General features: G+C 41.0%; 1 protein-coding gene across 1 annotated transcript in view; it reads left to right on the top strand.

The window, feature by feature from the left end:
• The window catches only part of LOC311136963 (fatty acid 2-hydroxylase-like), a gene marked incomplete at both ends in the record, with an annotated part of 40,944 nt that extends 32,104 nt beyond the window's left edge, over positions 1-8,840 (top strand). Inside the window, 4 exons of the mRNA XM_084171297.1 lie at positions 263-363; positions 1,537-1,709; positions 1,980-2,232; positions 8,773-8,840. Coding sequence (XP_084027423.1) covers positions 263-363; positions 1,537-1,709; positions 1,980-2,232; positions 8,773-8,840 — 595 coding nt within the window. The remainder of the gene's footprint in view (positions 1-262; positions 364-1,536; positions 1,710-1,979; positions 2,233-8,772) is intronic.
• Positions 8,841-18,500: the final 9,660 nt, after the last annotated feature.

The following is an 18,500-nucleotide window of genomic DNA, read 5'->3' as shown; positions in this document are numbered from 1 at the left end:
GTGCACTGGGGTGGGGTAAGGGGGGGTAGAAGGATTACTTTATCCTATCCCAGGTATTCCTTAAAGAGGTGGGGTTTCAAGTGTCTCCGGAAGGTGGTGAGTGACTCCGCTGTCCTGGCGTCGTGAGGGAGCTTGTTCCACCATTATCCGCTAGGCTACCTGCCGCCCATGCTACCTTGCTACCCGCCGCCCGAACACTTGCATGTTACCTCCGAAGCTGCTGTTTGGGTTGAGATGATAAGTCATGATTGTCTGCGTGTAGGTATATGGTCCCTGCTGTGTGGATGCCACTGGTGTTCTATCTCAGCTGGTACTGCTACACCACCCTGGCTCAGGAGACAACCAGACTGTTCGCCAGCACAGGTAACAAAGACACAATCATCAGACCTGGGTTAAAATACTATTCAGGGTAGTAAGTATTTGGATATTTTTTATTTGAAAATACAAGTAGTTCAATATTGGAATGTATTTGGAAATGCACTTGTAAAGTATTGGCATGTATTTGAAAATACTCAAATACACAGTAGTTATACAAATACTTAAATACACCCATGCATTTGAACCAGTCTGTTTGGTATTTGAAATAATGTATTAGTTATACTATTTTGATATTGAATACTGCACTGTTGGATAGGCTTGCAAGTTAAGCATTTCACTGTACTTATGCCAAATGTAACAAATAAAACTTGAAACTTGAAGTATTTGAAAGTATTTTCAAATAGTTTCCTATAAATAGCCTACTTTTTGAAAGTATTTTAAAATACTTATAAAAATACAACCCTGGCGTTGCAAACACCATGCTCTACCAACTGAGCTACATCCCTGCCGGCCATTCCCTCCCCTACCCTGGACGACGCTTTGTCTAACCTCCCGAGTGGCGCAGTGGTCTAAGGCACTGCATCGCAGTGCTAGCTGTGCCACTAGAGATCCTGGTTCGAATCCAGGCTCTGTCGTAGCCGGCCGTGCCCGGGAGACCCATGGGGCGGCGCACAAGTGGCCCAGCGTCGTCCAGGGTAGGGGAGGGAATGGCCGGCAGGGATGTAGCTCAGTTGGTAGAGCATGGCGTTTGCAACGCCAGGGTTGTGGGTTCGATTCCCATGGGGGCCAGTATGAAAAATAAAAAAAGAATGTATGCACTCACTAACTGTAAGTCGCTCTGGATAAGAGCGTCTGCTAAATAACTTAAATGTATTTGGAAATAAGTATTTAAAAATACTTTCAAAAAGTAGGCTATTTATAGGAAACTATTTGAAAATACTTTCAAATACTTCAAGTTTCAAGTTGTATTTGTTACATTTGGCATAAGTTCAGTGAAATGCTTAACTTGCAAGCCTATCCAACAGTGCAGTATTCAATATCAAAATAGTATAACTAATAAAATATACGAGAAATAAGAAGTAATAGAAGTAGTTGATTCGGGACACATTTTTGTTAATTAATATCTGTCCAGCAAATTCATGCTTGTTCCTATGTACAGTCTAGTAGACATGTGATTCCTGTTTAAGCCTGTATCTGTCCCACCCCCTCTGTCTGCAGACTATTCCTTCCTGGTGCACAAGTACAGCTTTCCACTCATCTTCGTGATTGGCATGGTCATGTGGACCTTCATCGAATATTGCATCCATCGCTTTGTCTTCCACATGCGCCCGCCCGTCCACAACTATTACCTCATCACCATTCACTTCCTGTTGCACGGACAGCATCATAAGGTGAGATACGGAAGAGAGTGAACAATACTCTGGAATTAACGTTTAAAATGTCTCATGTATTTTTTTTAACTGATAAGTACTTACGTGTTTTTTATGCCTCTTTTGTTTATGATTCATTTGAAATTCTGAAACTTGGGAAACTGCAGAAGGATATACTTTTTGTTTCTAATCTAGGCCAAGCCATATGCTTGAATGATAAAATGAAAGTGTGCAGTAACTACTCAGTCTATGTGCTCCTATACTAACACCATGGTGATTTCTCCCCTCAAGTCTCCCTACGATGGCACCCGCCTGGTCTTTCCTCCTTGCCTGGCCTCAGTGGTGATAGGCAGCTTCTACCTGCTGCTGACCAAGGCCTTTCCCGAGGCCCTAGGGGTGTCCCTGTTTGTGGGGGGGCTGTTTGGGTACGTGGTGTACGACATGATCCACTACTACCTTCACTACGGCTCCCCCCAGAAAAACTCCTACCTGTACAGCCTCAAGGCATACCACGTCAAGCACCACTTTGAACACCAAAGAGCAGGTGAGGAGAATAGCTCTTTGTATCACCATATTTCTGTTGTCATAGTGTCTTCTGATAAAGAGGATGGGGGACAAACAAGATCAAGTATTATATTCAGTGCTTGACTTGGACTGAAATACAGTGGCTTGCGAAAGTATTCACCCCCTTTGGCATTTTTCCTATTTTGCTGCCTTACAACCTGGAATTAAAATGGATTTTTGGGGGGTTTGTATCATTTGATTTACACAACATGCCTACCACTTTGAAGATGCAAAATATTTTTTATTGTGAAACAAACAAGAAATAAGACAAAAAAACAGCAATTACAGCTGCAAGTCTCTTGGGGTATGTCTCTATAAGCTTGGCACATCTAGCCACTGGGATTTTTTCCCATTCTTCAAGGCAAAACTGCTCCAGCTCCTTCAAGATGGATGGGTTCCGCTGGTGTACAGCAATCTTTAAGTCATACCACAGATTCTCAATTGGATTAAGGTCTGGGCTTTGACTAGGCCATTCCAAGACATTTCAATGTTTCCCCTTAAACCACTTGAGTGTTGCTTTAGCAGTATGCTTAGGGTCATTGTCCTGCTGGAAGGTGAACCTCTGTCCCAGTCTCAAATCTCTGGAAGACTGAAACAGGTTTCCCTCAAGAATGTCCCTGTATTTAGCGCCATCCATCATTCCTTCAATTCTGACCAGTTTCCCAGTCCCTGCTGATGAAAAACATCCCACAGCATGATGCTGCCACCACCATGCTTCACTGTGGGGATGGTGTTCTCGGGGTGATGAGAGGTGTTGGGTTTGCGCCAAACATAACGTTTTCCTTGATGGCCAAAAAGCTCAATTTTAGTCTCATCTGACCAGATTACCTTCTTCCATATCTTTGGGGGAGTCTCCCACATGCCTTTTGGTGAACACCAAACGTGTTTGCTTATTTTTTTCTTTAAGCAATGGCTTTTTTCTGGCCACTCTTCCATTAGGCCCAGCTCCATGGAGTGTAAGGCTTAAAGTGGTCCTATGGACAGATACTCCAATCTCCGCTGTGGAGCTTTGCAGCTCCTTCAGGGTTATCTTTGGTCTCTTTGTTGCCTCTCTGATTAATGCCCTCCTTGCCTGGTCTGTGAGTTTTGGTGGGCGGCCCTCTCTTGGCAGGTTTGTTGTGGTGCAATATTCTTTCCATTTTTTAATAATGCTCCGTGGGATGTTCAAAGTTTTGGATATTTTTCTAAAACCCAACCCTGATCTGTACTTCTCCACAACTTTGTCCCTGACCTGTTTGGAGAGCTCCTTGGTCTTCACGGTGCTGCTTGCTAGGTGGTGCCCCTTGCTTAGTGGTGTTGCAGACTCTGGGGCCTTTCAGAACAGGTGTATATATACTGAGATCATGTGACAGATCATGTGACACTTAGATTGCACACAGGTGGACTTTATTTAACTAATTATGTGACTTCTGAAGGTAATTGGTTGCACCAAATCTTTTTAGGGGCTTCATAGCAAAGGGGGTGAATACATATGCACGCACCACTTTTCCATTATTTATTTTTTAGAATTTCTTGAAACAAGTAATGTTTTTCATTTCACTTCACCAATTTGAAGAGATCCAAGATGGCATATCAGTGCGGTCGTGTTTTCTGTAGTGTCCTCATGTAAATAGCCTGGTTTTTTTCTGTATATATTTCTCAATCTCACTTTCCATCCTTTAACTAAATATACTTTCCTGCAACCGCCTCACCCAATGTGGAACGGATTCTATTATTTCTTCATACATTTTTATCCAGAACCTCTGGCTGAAACTAGCCAGCTAACTAGCTACTTGCTATTAGCCACCGTTAGCGGTCTTCACCATTGTCCGTGGCCGTGGCCTACGCTACCTACCAGCCAGCTCTAGCCTGGACAATTATCGGCCAGTCTGCACATCGCGCTATCGAGCCAGAGCATATTGGATTTTCTGCCGGAATCACTGAATCACTGGACCTTAACACCGGATCATCGCAACTAGCTAGCTGCAACCGAATGGCTGTTGTCATTGTTGGCTAATCACCACTAATCACCACTGTCCTGAAGCTAACCCAAGTTAGCCTTGAGCTAGCCTCGAGCCAGGCCCATCTCTCGGCTATCTACCTCTCTGTCAACCGGACGGGACCTCCTAGTGTTTACACGGAGCCCCGCCGATCCTTCACGACTGGTCTGCCGACGTAATCGTCTGATGTGGTTTTAACAGGCTTCCCGTTGCGACGACCACGAAGATCCATCTGCTAGCCCCGGCCCGCTAGCACACGCAATCAACAGCCGTGCCTCCAGCTCGCCTGTAGCGTAGCAGCCACTGAACTGCTCAGCTACACAGCTGATGCCTGCTGGACTGTTCCATTATACGGTACCCCATCTTGTTGATCTGTTTAGACTCAGCTCAAACTTTCGTCGCCATTACCAGCTGTTGTCTTAGCTCTCTCAAATAACACCTGTGACTGCTTTATGCCTATCTCCCATGTCAATATGCCTTGCCTATTGCTGTTTTGGTTAGTTTTAACTGTACTTTTTCAATGTAGAGCCCTCAGTCCTGCTCAACCTGTCTCAGATAGATCCTTTGTCCCACCCCCCACACACGCGGAGACCGGCTCAATCGGTGCCTCCAGTGATGCTATCTCTTTCATCTTTACCCAACGCTTAGGTTTACCTCCACTGTACTCATATCCTTCCATATCCTTGTCTGTACATAATGCCCTGAATCTATTCTACAACGCCCGGAAATCTGCCCCTTTTATTCTCTTTACCCAACGCACTAGAAGACCAGTTCTTAAAGCCTTTAGCCGTATTCTTATTCTACTCCTCCTCTGTTCCTCTGGTGATGTAGAGGTTAACCCAGGCCCTGTAACCCCCAGTATCACTCCTGCTCCCCAGGCGCTATCATTTGTTGACTTCTGTAATCGCAAAAGCCTTGGTTTCTTGCATGTTAACATCAGAAGCCTCCTCCCTAAGTTTGAGTTATTCACTGCGTTAGCACACTCAGCCAACCCTGATGTTCTAACAGTGTCTGAATCCTGGTTTAGGAAGGCCAACAATGATTCTGAAATTTCCAATCCCAACTACAACATTTCCCGTCTTGATAGAACTGCCAAAGGGGGCGGAGTTGCAATCTACTGTAGAGATAGCCTGCAGAGCTCTATCATACTATCCAGGTCTGTGCCCAAACAGTTTGAGCTTCTACTTCTAAAAATCCACCTTTCCAGAAATAAGTCTCTCACTGTTGCCGCTTGCTACAGACCCCCCTCAGCCCCCAGCTGTGCCCTGAACACCATATGTGAATTGATTGCCCCCCATCTATCCTCAGAGTTCGTATTGCTTGGCGACCTAAACTGGGATATGCTTAACACCCCGGCCATCCTACAATCTAAACTAGATGCCCTCAATCTCACACAAATTATCAAGGAACCTACCAGGTACAACCCTAAATCCGTTAACATGGGCACCCTCATAGATAACTGACTAATGTACCCTCTAAATACACCTCCGCTGTCTTCAACCAGGATCACAGCGATCACTGCCTCATTGCCTGCGTCCGTAATGGGTCCGCTGTCAAACGACCACCCCTCATCACTGTCAAATGCTCCCTAAAATACTTCAGCGAGCAGGCCTTTCTAATTGACCTGGCCCGGGTATCCTTGATGGATATTGACCTCATTCCGTCAGTAGAGGATGCCTGGTTGTTCTTTAAAAGTGCTTTCCTCTCCATCTTAAATAAGCATGCCCCATTCAAAAAATTCAGAACTAAGAACAGATATAGCCCCTGGTTCACCCCAGACTTGACTGCCCTTGACCAGCACAAATACATCCTGTGGCGTACGGCATTAGCATCGAACAGCCCCCGCGATATGCAACTTTTCAGGGAAGTCAGGAACCAATATACCCAATCAGTTAGGAAAGCAAAGGCTAACTTTTCAAATAGAAATTTGCATCCTGTAGCACTAGCTTCAAAACGTTTTGGGACACTGTAAAGTCCATGGAGAATAAGAGCACCTCCTCCCAGCTTCCCACTGCACTGAGGCTAGGAAACACTGTCACTACCAATAAATCTACGATAATAGAACATTTCAACAAGCATTTTACTACGGCTGGCCATGCTTTCCACCTGGCTACCCCTACCCCGGCCACCAGCTCTGCACCCTCTGCTGCAACTTGCCCATGCCCCCCCCCCCCCCGCTTCTCCTTCACCCAAATTCAGATAGCTGATGTTCTGAAAGAGCTGCAAAATCTGGACCCCTACAAAACCCCTACAAATCTGGACCCCTACAATCTGGACCCTTTCTTTCTAAAGTTAGCCGCCAAAATTGTCGCAACCCCTATCACCAGCCTGTTCAACCTCTCTTTCGTATCGTCTGAGATCCCCAGAGATTGGAAAGCTGCCACGGTCATCCCCCTCTTCAAAGGGGGTGACACTCTAGATCCAAACTGTTACAGACTTATATCCATCCTGCCCTGCCTTTCGAAAGTATTTGAAAGCCAAGTTAACAAACAGATCACCGACCATTTAGAATCCCACCATACCTTCTCCGCTATGTGATCTGGTTTCTGAGCTGGTCATGGGTGTACCTCAGCCACGCTCAAGGTCCTAAACGATATAATAACCGCGATCGATAAAAGACAGTACTGTGCAGCCGTCTTCATTGACCTGGCCAAGGCTTTTGACTCTGTCAATCACCGCATTCTTATGGGCAGACTAAATAGCCTTGGTTTCTCAAATGACTGCCTCGCCTGGTTCACCAACTACTTCTCAGATAGAGTTCAATGTGTCAAATCGGAGGGCCTGTTGTCTGGACCTCTGGCAGTCTCTATGGGGGTGCCACAGGGTTCAATTCTCGGGCCGACACAATTCTCTGTGTATATCAATGATGTCGCTCTTGCTGCTGGTGACTCTCAGATCCACCTCTACGCAGACGACACCATTTTGTATACATCTGTCCCTTCATTGGACACTGTGTTAACAAACCTCCAAACAAGCTTCAATGCCATACAACACTCCTTCCGTGGCCTCCAACTGCTCTTAAACGCCAGTAAAACTAAATGCATGCTCTTCAATCGAATGCTGCTTGCACCCGCCTGCCCGACTAGAATCACTTCTCTCGGCGACTCTGACTTAGAATATGTAGACAACTACAAATACCTAGGTGTCTGATTAGACTGTAAACTCTCCTTCCAGACTCACATTAAGCATCTCCAATACAAAGTTTAATCTAGAATCGGCTTCCTATTTCGCAACAAAGCCTCCTTCACTCATGCTGCTAAACATGCCCTCGTAAAACTGACTATCCTACCGATCCTTGACTTCGGCGATGTCATTTACAAAATAGCTTCCAACACTCTACTCACTAAATTGGATGTAGTCTATCACAGTGCCATCCGTTTTGTCACCAAAGCCCCATATACTACCCACCATTGTGACCTGTACGCTCTCGTTGGCTGGCCCTCACTACATATTCGTCGCCAAACCCACTGGCTCCAGGTCATCTATAAATCCCTTCTAGGCAAATCCCCGCCTTATCTTAGCTCATTGGTCACCATAGCAACACCCACCCGTAGTATGCGTTCCAGCAGGTATATCTCACTGGTCATCCCCAAAGCCAACACCTCCTTTGGTCGCCATTCCTTCCAGTTCTCTGCTGCAAATGACTGGAACGAACTGCAAAAACCTCTGAAGCTGGAGACACTTATCTCCCTCACTATCTTTAAGCATCAGTTGTCAGAGCAGCTTACCGATCACTGCACCTGTACACAGCCCATCTGTAATTAGCCCACCCAACTACCTCAGCCCCATATTGTTATTTACATTGTTATTTATTTTGCTCATTTGCTCATCTTCTGCACATCTTTCACTCCAGTGTTAATACTAAATTATAATTGTAATTATTTTGCAGTATGGCCTATTTATTGCCTTACCTCCATAACTTACTACATTTGTACACACTGTATATAGATTTTTGTATTGTGTTATTGACTGTACGTTTGTTTATTCCATATGTAACTCTGTGTTGTTGTTGTTTTTTCCGCACTGCTTTGCTTTATCTTGGCCAGGTCGCAGTTGTAAATGAGAACTTGTTCTCAACTGGCTTACCTGGTTAAATAAAGGATAAATAAAAATAAAAATAAATTTGGACTATTTTGTGTATGTCCATTACATGAAATCCAAATAAAAATAAATTTAAGTTACAGGTTTTAATGCAACAAAATAGGAAAAACGCCAAGGGGGATAAATACTATTGCAAGGCACTGTAGGTACTGTTTATGTTTAGGTGCAGGAGCTCCACAATACTTTTGAGCTAATATTCTACAACAGCAACAGGATCTCAAGCAGTAGAAAATTTGAGGTGCTGGTACTCATCTCCGGTGAGCTCCTGCCCAAGTCAAGTACTGATTATATTACCTCAGACTCTTAATGTCTCTGTAATTTCCTGTAGTTCAGCTCTGTGTATGGTTCTCATATCTATTATACCTGTATTCCTGTATGTGTGCATAAGTACTTCTGACTCTGTCCTCTCACTGATGACATAAATTGGTTTCCCTCTGCAGGTTTTGGAATCAGCACCACATTGTGGGACTATCCGTTCAACACAGTGATCCCTGAACAGACCTTTTAGAAGACCCAACTTACTCTACTCTCTAACGGGGGGCGACCTTCGCCCATCCCTCTTATACCTGGCAATCAACCCCTTCAATGACCCCATATACCCTTTGGCCCCAGCCTCTCCCTATAAACCACCACCAATCAGTCTGTCAGTCTGTCTGTCTGGCTCACTGCTTCGGTGCTGCTGCTCTCCTCTTCGAACAAAACACAACACACTTCTCCAATATGTTCCACCTGCCAGTCAAAGAAGAAAGGTATATTTTCAGAACTGGTGGGATGGAGGGTCGGGGTGAGGGTTTAAATGTTCTTTTTATGATTCTGTATGTTTTGTTTATAATGGACAAAATGATCAAATTAAGATTATATGACTATGATGCAGTAAGGAGGATGAACTTACATGCAGTCCCAGGTTCTAACAGTCAACATCCCACAAGAGACCGTAGAGCCAAACTCAACTCTGGACCTTGAAGTCAGTTCCACTGGCTTTTTTCATTGTTCCCCTATAATCAGGGGCTGATTTAGACCTGGGACACCAGGTGGAGGCAATTAATTATCAGGCAGAACAAATAAAACAGCAGGCTCCTGACCTCGTAGGGTAAGAGTTTAATAACCCTGCAGTAGAGAGAGACTGTAAAGTGAGCAAGAGAGTGTGAATGTGGAAGAGAGAGGATATTGAGTGATGTTTAGGATGGTGAAAGTTAAGAGATTACACTTGTCGTTATATAAGCTGTCCAGGTTTATACCTTTAAGAAAATTCAGGAAAGTCCCTTCTCTATCCCTGGAGTGTTTATGCTGCAGAATGCTCCCCTCTGTTCTAGAGGTCAAGCGTTACTAATACCTGTAGTAACGCTTAGTAACGTTGTTATGGGGACTTAACCCCATTCTCACCATTATATCACAGCTATGCTGTTTTGACACAGAAAAACGCTGTTGACAGCATGTGCTCACCTAATTCACTGATGGTTAGTCTGTAGTGTCTTGCTTAAACTGGGGCATTTCCAATTAAAATCTGTGGGAAGGTATGGAGGGAGCTGATTTAGTCTTTCACTATGTTCAGACTAATTTATATTTCTACATAATGTCTATTTGTATTCAGTAATGGTATGACTAAATGTATAGAAATATTTGTACAAATAGAAATACTGCTGCATCTTTCTATCTCTCTCCTATACACTCTGATTTGTTGTTGATATGTCAAATGAAGCTTCAGAATGAGTTGATGTTCTACGATCGATGTGTATTTATTGATAGATGGATGGATGGATACATGTTGTCATGGATACAGAGACAGAACACTGAGGGCATGAGGCCGGTCTACCACGTCTCCTGCTGTAGGGAGGAACACATGGCTACAGAATGAAGCTGATAAGGACTCCGCTATATGTTCCCGTGCTTCTCTCTGCATGTAGGATGACAATCTTGCATCAGACTAAATTACAGGAGGCCTTCGGTTCAGTTCCAGGCCGATCCTCGACTGTTCTGACTACTTTTCTATCCTAAAGTTTCTATCCTTTTTATCATCTTCTGCATTCCATGTGTTTTTGGTAATTACCTTATTCCCCCTTTCATTTGTCCTTTGGGTGTGAAGCCACTACAGATAAGCCCAAATACTCCTACAGTTTCTCAGGGGACCATGGAGAGACTGTGACAGGGGACTGGGGCCTGACAAAGTACATGGGGGTGATTTATATGCCAAGAGAATAATTCTTCATCACATAAATATGTGTAATCCAGCATTTGCTTTACTGTATAAAATGCTCCTCCTTGCAGTCATTTACAGTTGAAGTCAGAAGTTTACATACACCTTAGCCAAATACATTTAAACTCAGTTTTTCACAATTCCTGACATTTAATCCTAGTAAAAAATCCCTGTCTTAGGTCAGTTAGGATCACCACTTTATTTTAAGAATGTGAAATGTCAGAATAATAGTAGAGAGAATGATTATTTCAGCTTTTATTTATTTCATCACATTCCCAGTGGGTCAGAAGTTTACATACACTCAATTAGTATTTGGTATCATTGCCTTTAAATTGTTTAACTTGGGTCAAATGTTTCGGGTAGCCTTCCACAAGCTTCCCACAATAAGTTGGGTGAATTTTGGCCCATTCCTCCTGACAGAGCTGGTGTAACTGAGTCAGGTTTGTAGGCCTCCTTGCTCGCACACGCTTTTTCAGTTCTGCCCACACATTTTCTATAGGATTGAGGTCAGGGCTTTGTAATGGCCACTCCAATATCTTGACTTTGTTGTCCTTAAGCCATTTTGCCACAACTTTGGAAGTATGCTTGGGGTCATTGTCCATTTGGAAGACCCATTTGCGACCAAGCTTTAACTTTCTGACTGATGTCTTGAGATGTTGCCTCAATATATCCACATATACTATTGTTTGTACAGATGAACGTGGTACCTTCAGGCGTTTGGAAATTGCTCCCAAGGATGAACCAGACTTGTGGAGGTCTACAAATGTTTATCTGAGGTCTTGGCTGATTTTCTTTTCATTTTCCCATGATGTCAAGCAAAGAGGCACTGAGTTTGAAGGTAGGCCTTGAAATACATCCACAGGTACACCTCCAATTGACTGTGTATGTAAACTTCCGACTTCAACTGTACGTGGGGGGCGGGAGTGGTCTGTTTGGAACTCAGGTCAGGGTTGGGGTCAGGGCTCAGGGTTGGGTCGTGTTCACATTGTGTTCGGACAGAGAACGGTCAGCGAAGGATCAGTAAGATACCCTGATTAGCATCAAGAACTCATCACAGTTGAGATTATGCATGTTCAAGCCAATATTTGTACCCATGCTTATGATGATGATGACTTTTGTATGATGAACTTTTCACGACTTGATGAAGAACAAAATATTGTTGTGATATGTTGATAATGATGATGATAATAAGGATGCTGATGATGAAAATTATGATAATGGCAGTTGAGTTTGGCATGCCCCCTCCCCTTCTCCTGTATCAACACCCACCCTAGCCTTCGAATGGACCAACCATCTAGCTGAGCAGGAGGAATTCTCTGCTCAATTATAGAATAATTTTGAAAAATCTGTTTAGCACATATTTTTATCTTTGTTTTGGAATTTTAAATGTCTATGCAAATGCAGATGTATCTGTAAATAAATGCCTTTATATTTCTGAAGATCACTAGTCGTGTTTTGTTTTGAGCCGGCCCATCTTTTTACTCAAACCTACTATTATTTATTTTTTAATAGTCATGTTGATGTACTGTACTGACATGTAGATCATTCTGTTATTCTTTGCCTTAGTAATTGCTACTAATGAAGGGTTGATCTCCTACAGCATACAGTGCTGTGAAAAAGTATTTGCCCCATTTCTGATTTCCTCTATTTTTGCATATTTTCGACACTGAAGGTTTTTAGAGCTTCAACCAAAACCTAATATTAGATAAAGGGAACCTGAGTGAACAAATAACACAACATTTTGATCATTTTCATTTATTTTATGAACAAAGTTATGCAAAACCCAAAGCCCCTGTATTATTATTATTATTTTTTTTAATTATTTTTTTTTTGGGGGGGATGGATCAGCTTAATATTGCAGATAGATTGCATCTTCTATCAATGTAATTGTCTGCATCACTTCCAATCCCCCATGTTTATTTTTATTTTTTATATATATATTCCCCTTTATTACTTTTCAACCCCACCATCCTTTCCCTACTTGGAGTAAATTAGTGAACAACAACGCCCAGGCCTCTACTTCCGGTCTATACTTACTATCTACACCTTATGGACAGAGTTAATTTTACAATAATTCTATATCTATATATATATATATATATATATATATATATATATATACAGTGGGGCAAAAAAGTATTTAGTCAGCCACCAATTGTGCAAGTTCTCCCACTTAAAAAGATGAGAGAGGCCTGTAATTTTCATCATAGGTACACGTCAACTATGACAGACAAATTGAGGAAAAAAAATCCAGAAAATCACATTGTAGGATTTTTTATGAATTTATTTGCAAATTATGGTGGAAAATAAGTATTTGGTCACCTACAAACAAGCAAGATTACTGGCTCTCACAGACCTGTAACTTCTTATTTAAGAGGCTCCTCTGTCCTCCACTCGTTACCTGTATTAATGGCACCTGTTTGAACTTGTTATCAGTATAAAAGACACCTGTCCACAACCTCAAACAGTCACACTCCAAACTCCACTATGGCCAAGACCAAAGAGCTGTCAAAGGACACCAGAAACAAAATTGTAGACCTGCACCAGGCTGGGAAGACTGAATCTGCAATAGGTAAGCAGCTTGGTTTGAAGAAATCAACTGTGGGAGCAATTATTAGGAAATGGAAGACATACAAGACCACTGATAATCTCCCTCGATCTGGGGCTCCACGCAAGATCTCACCCCGTGGGGTCAAAATGATCACAAGAACGGTGAGCAAAAATCCCAGAACCACACGGGGGGACCTAGTGAATGACCTGCAGAGAGCTGGGACCAAAGTAACAAAGCCTACCATCAGTAACACACTACGCCGCCAGGGACTCAAATCCTGCAGTGCAAGACGTGTCCCCCTGCTTAAGCCAGTACATGTCCAGGCCCGTCTGAAGTTTGCTAGAGTGCATTTGGATGATCCAGAAGAGGATTGGGAGAATGTCATATGGTCAGATGAAACCAAAATAGAACTTTTTGGTAAAAACTCAACTTGTCGTGTTTGGAGGACAAAGAATGCTGAGTTGCATCCAAAGAACACCATACCTACTGTGAAGCATGGGGGTGGAAACATTATGCTTTGGGGCTGTTTTTCTGCAAAGGGACCAGGACGACTGATCCGTGTAAAGGAAAGAATGAATGGGGCCATGTATCGTGAGATTTTGAGTGAAAACCTCCTTCCATCAGCAAGGGCATTGAAGATGAAACGTGGCTGGGTCTTTCAGCATGACAATGATCCCAAACACACCGCCCGGGCAACGAAGGAGTGGCTTCGTAAGAATCATTTCAAGGTCCTGGAGTGGGCTAGCCAGTCTCCAGATCTCAACCCCATAGAACATCTTTGGAGGGAGTTGAAAGTCCGTGTTGCCCAGCGACAGCCCCAAAACATCACTGCTCTAGAGGAGATCTGCATGGAGGAATGGGCCAAAATACCCTAGCAACAGTGTGTGAAAACCTTGTGAAGACTTACAGAAAACGTTTGACCTGTGTCATTGCCAACAAAGGGTATATAACAAAGTATTGAGAAACTTTTGTTATTGACCAAATACTTATTTTCCACCATAATTTGCAAATAAATTCATTAAAAATCCTACAATGTGATTTTCTGGATTTTTTTTCCTCATTTTGTCTGTCATAGTTGACGTGTACCTATGATGAAAATTACAGGCCTCTCTCATCTTTTTAAGTGGGAGAACTTGCACAATTGGTGGCTGACTAAATACTTTTTTTCCCCACTGTATATATATATATATTTATTTATTTTTTTGCTCCTGAACTTCTTCTACTCTCAACCTCTCCGATCATTTTCATGATGTCCATCCGGTTTGCTTCTAAATGCCATATCTTTCTAACTGTGCTCTTTCCCAAAAGCTCCCAACATACAACCTATATACTTATTATGGACACAGTATGCTTACATTATTAGCTATCTTTGTTATTATTTGTTGTTATTTGTTATTAGTCCCATCCTTCAACTCTATTCAATACCTCCCATCTATCTCTTAACACCATCCATATAGGATTTCTATTTGCCATATATATTTCAACCGTACTGTGACGTTTTACAAAAGTTCTGAACCTTTCTATTCTCATTGCTTCTACAGATTGTGAATTAAAAATAAACCTTTTTGCTAAAAGTATTATTATATTATTGATTGATTGACTATGACTTTTCAGATCACCCAGTAATGCTATCTGCAAGGTTAGTTCCAGGTAAATATTGCAATCCTTTAGCCATTCCTGGACCTGTGTCCAAAAACAAGCTACAAATGGACAGAACCAAAACAAATGATCTAATGATTCTATCTCTTCACAGCAAAATCTGCAGAGCTGGGAAGATTGTATCCCCCATATAAATAACATTCTATTGGTAGCAAGAATTTTATATAATAATTTAAATTGAAAGATTCTAATTTTTGAATCCGGTGTCGTTTTGCGTGTCAGTTCATAAACACTATGCCATGGGATCGGTACGTCAAAGATCTCTTCCCAACTATTTTGCAATCTATATGGGACGGCTGTCAATCCTTTGGTCCTTAAGTGAAACTGATATACTTTTTTATTTATCACAGTTTTCCTTAACCAATTATGTTCTTTAATGCAAGGCCGACAGACAAGTTCCTTACTTTCTCCCCCTTCAACTTTCCTCTTCCACTTTTGCGGTAAGGCTGCAATTATTTGGTTGTAATTTTGGGTAGAGCAGACATTTCCATATGTTTTTGTTAGCTGCATGTGCGACATAACTCCACCAGTCCTACCGATGATATCATTTACGAAGATTATACCTTTTTTAAACATTCTGTCAAAAAATAAAGGTTTTTTGTCAATTAGTATATTTGAATTTAACCAATATTTGTTGCATTATTTGTTCTGTCGTTTCTGGAGGATTAAATTGAAATTGCAACCAACTTTCTATGGCTTGTTTTAGAAATAGTGACATTTGGGAGATTATTTCCTTTTCAAATAACTGAAAGTGAGAGGTTGTAATCTGAATAAAGGGAAAAAGGCCTTTCTTGAACAGTGGGTGAGACAATCTTACTAATTTGCTTGAGAACCAGTTCGGATTTAAGTATAACTTTTGGATGACTGAAGATTTTAGTGATAGGTCTAATGCTTTAATATTTAATAATTTCTGTCCTCCGAATTCATATTCATTATATAAATATGCTCTTTTAATTTTGTCTGGCTTGCCGTTCCAAATCAAATTGAATATTTTTTTCTCATATAATTTAAAAAACTGTTTGCTAGGCGTAGGCAAGACCATAAGCAAATAGGTAAACTGGGATAATACTAAAGAGTTAATCAGGGTGATTTTTCCACAAATTGACAGGTATTTTCCTTTCCATGGTAGTAAGATCTTATCTATTTTTGCTAACTTTCTATTAAAATTTATTGAAGTGAGATCATTTATTTCCTTTGGGATATGTATTCCGAGTATATCTACATCACCATCAGACCATTTTATTGGTAAACTACATGGTAATGTAAAAATTGTATTTTTTAGTGATCCAATACGTAATATAGTACATTTGTCATAATTTGGTTTTAATCCAGAGAGGTTAGAAAATGTATCTAGATCCTCTATGAGGCTGTGGAGGGATTCTAGTTGTGGATCTAAAAGAAAACATGAATCATCTGCGTACAATGACACCTTTGTTTTTAAGCCCTGTATTTCTAATCCTCTGATATTATTATTGGATCTGATTTTAATAGCTAACATCTCAATGGCCACAATAAATAGATATGCCGATAGTGGACAACCTTGTTTCACTCCTCTTGACAGTTTAAAACTTTCTGAGAAATAGCCATTATTTACTATTTTACACCTAGGGTTACTATACGTGATTTTGACCCATTTTATAAGAGATTCTCCAAAATTGAAATGCTCCAGGCATTTATATATAAATTCCAGTCGAACTTTATCAAATGCCTTTTCGAAGTCTGCTATGAATAGCAGGCCTGGTTTCCCATATTTTCCATAGTGTTCTATTGTTTCCAATACTTGCCTTATATTATCTCCAATGTATCTTCCATGTAAAAAACCTGTCTGATTAGAATGAATAATATCCGACAATACCTTTTTAATTCTATGCGCTATACATTTTGCTAGGATTTTTGCATCACAACACTGAAGTGTAAGTGGCCTCCAATTTTGTAAATGGACTGGATCTTTATATTTTCCACTTGTATCCTGTTTCAGTAATAATGAGATCAGACCTTCTTCTTGAGTGTCAGATAATCTACCATTTACATAGGAGTGGTCAAAACATGCTAATAACGGTCCTCTTAGTATATCAAAAAAGGTTTGGTATACCTCGATTGGTATGCCATCCAACCCTGGAGTTTTCCCGGACTTAGTCTTTAATTGCATCCAGAAGTTCCTCCTCTGTAATTTCACCTTCACATGAGTCTTTCTGTGTGGCTGTTAATTTGACATTATCAATAGAAAAAAAAGCTCTACAATTAGCTTCAGTTAGAGGAGATGGAGGCGACTGAAAAGAAAACATATGCTTAAAATACTTTGTTTCTTCCTTCAAAATATCATTAGGTGAATTATGGGTGACTCCGTCAATTGTAACCAGTTTCATTAAGTTCTTTTTGGTAGCATTCCTATGTTGAAGATTAAAAAATTATTTTGTGCATTTTTCCCCATATTCCATCCAGTTTGCTTTATTTTTATAATATATTACACTTGATCTTTCTTGAATAAGTTTTTCCATTTATTTTGTTTTTCCTCTAATTTATTCTGAGCCTCTATGTTACAGTTTTTATTGCCATCTATCTGTTCTGTTAGACTTTCTATTTCCTTTCTTAGTATAAGCTCTTTTGACCTAAATTGCTTTTGTTTTCGAGATGAGTACTGAATTGCATGGCCTCTAAAGGCACATTTAAAGGTGTCCCATACAATAAGGGGATTCGCTGTACCTATGTTATGTTGGAAAAAGTCAGTAATAAATTCCTTTGTTCTAATTATAAATAAATTATCATCTAATAGGCTTTGATTAAATTTCCAATATCCTCGCCCACGTGGAAATTCAGTCAGAGTAATGTATATGCCTATTATATGATGGTCCGACCGCATTCTGTCCCCTATCAACACTTTTTTTACTTTTGGTGCCAACGAGAATGAGATAAGAAAGAAGTCAAGACGACTAGCTTGATTCAGTCTCCGCCATGTATATCTCACTAGATCAGCATATTTAAGCCTCCATATATCTACTAGTTCTAATGTATCCATGACATTCACAATTTCCTTAAGAGCATGTGGGTGATTGTTTGTGGTGTGATTTCCTTTACGGTCCATTGAGCTATTTAAAACAGTATTATAATCCCCCACCATAATAATATTGTCTTGAGTTGCTTGCAGGCTTGATAATTTATTATATATATTGTCAAAGAATTGTGGATCATCATTATTTGGTCCGTAAAGGTTAATGAGCCATATCTGTTTATGGTCCAATACCATATTTAAAATAATCCATCTACCTTGCGTATCTATTTGGACAATTTGCACATTCGGATCGAAATTACTATTAATTAATATCATCACCCCTTTTGAATTTCTTTGCCCATGGGAGCAAAGCATAAGGTTCTTACTGTGAAATGCATTGTTTGGTTTTCACCAGACATAACAGGACCCATGTCGTTCAAGAAGTTCCACTTTTGACTAATTTGTCCATAGAACATTCTTCCAGGAGTGTTGACGATCTTCCAGGTGCTTTTTGGCAAAATGGGTCATGTTATGTCTGGCAAACCAAACACTGGATACCACAGAAAGAACCTCATACCAACAGTCAAGCATGGTGGTGGTAGTGTGGTGGTTTGAGGATGCTTTGCAATTTTGGGGGGCATACAATATAGCTCAGTATTTGAATTATTTATTTTATACAGTTATTTTTGCTAATCTTTACCAAGGGTGTCAATAATTTAAAACCCCACTGTAAATGCAGCCTGCAGTGTGTAACTTGTTCAGTACTGTGGCGGCT

Source organism: Coregonus lavaretus, assembly GCF_964263955.1.
Source record: "Coregonus lavaretus genome assembly, chromosome: 11".
NCBI classification, from domain to species: domain Eukaryota; kingdom Metazoa; phylum Chordata; class Actinopteri; order Salmoniformes; family Salmonidae; genus Coregonus; species Coregonus lavaretus.
Note: the sequence above shows the minus strand (reverse complement) of the source record. Positions and strands in the feature narration are given on the sequence as shown.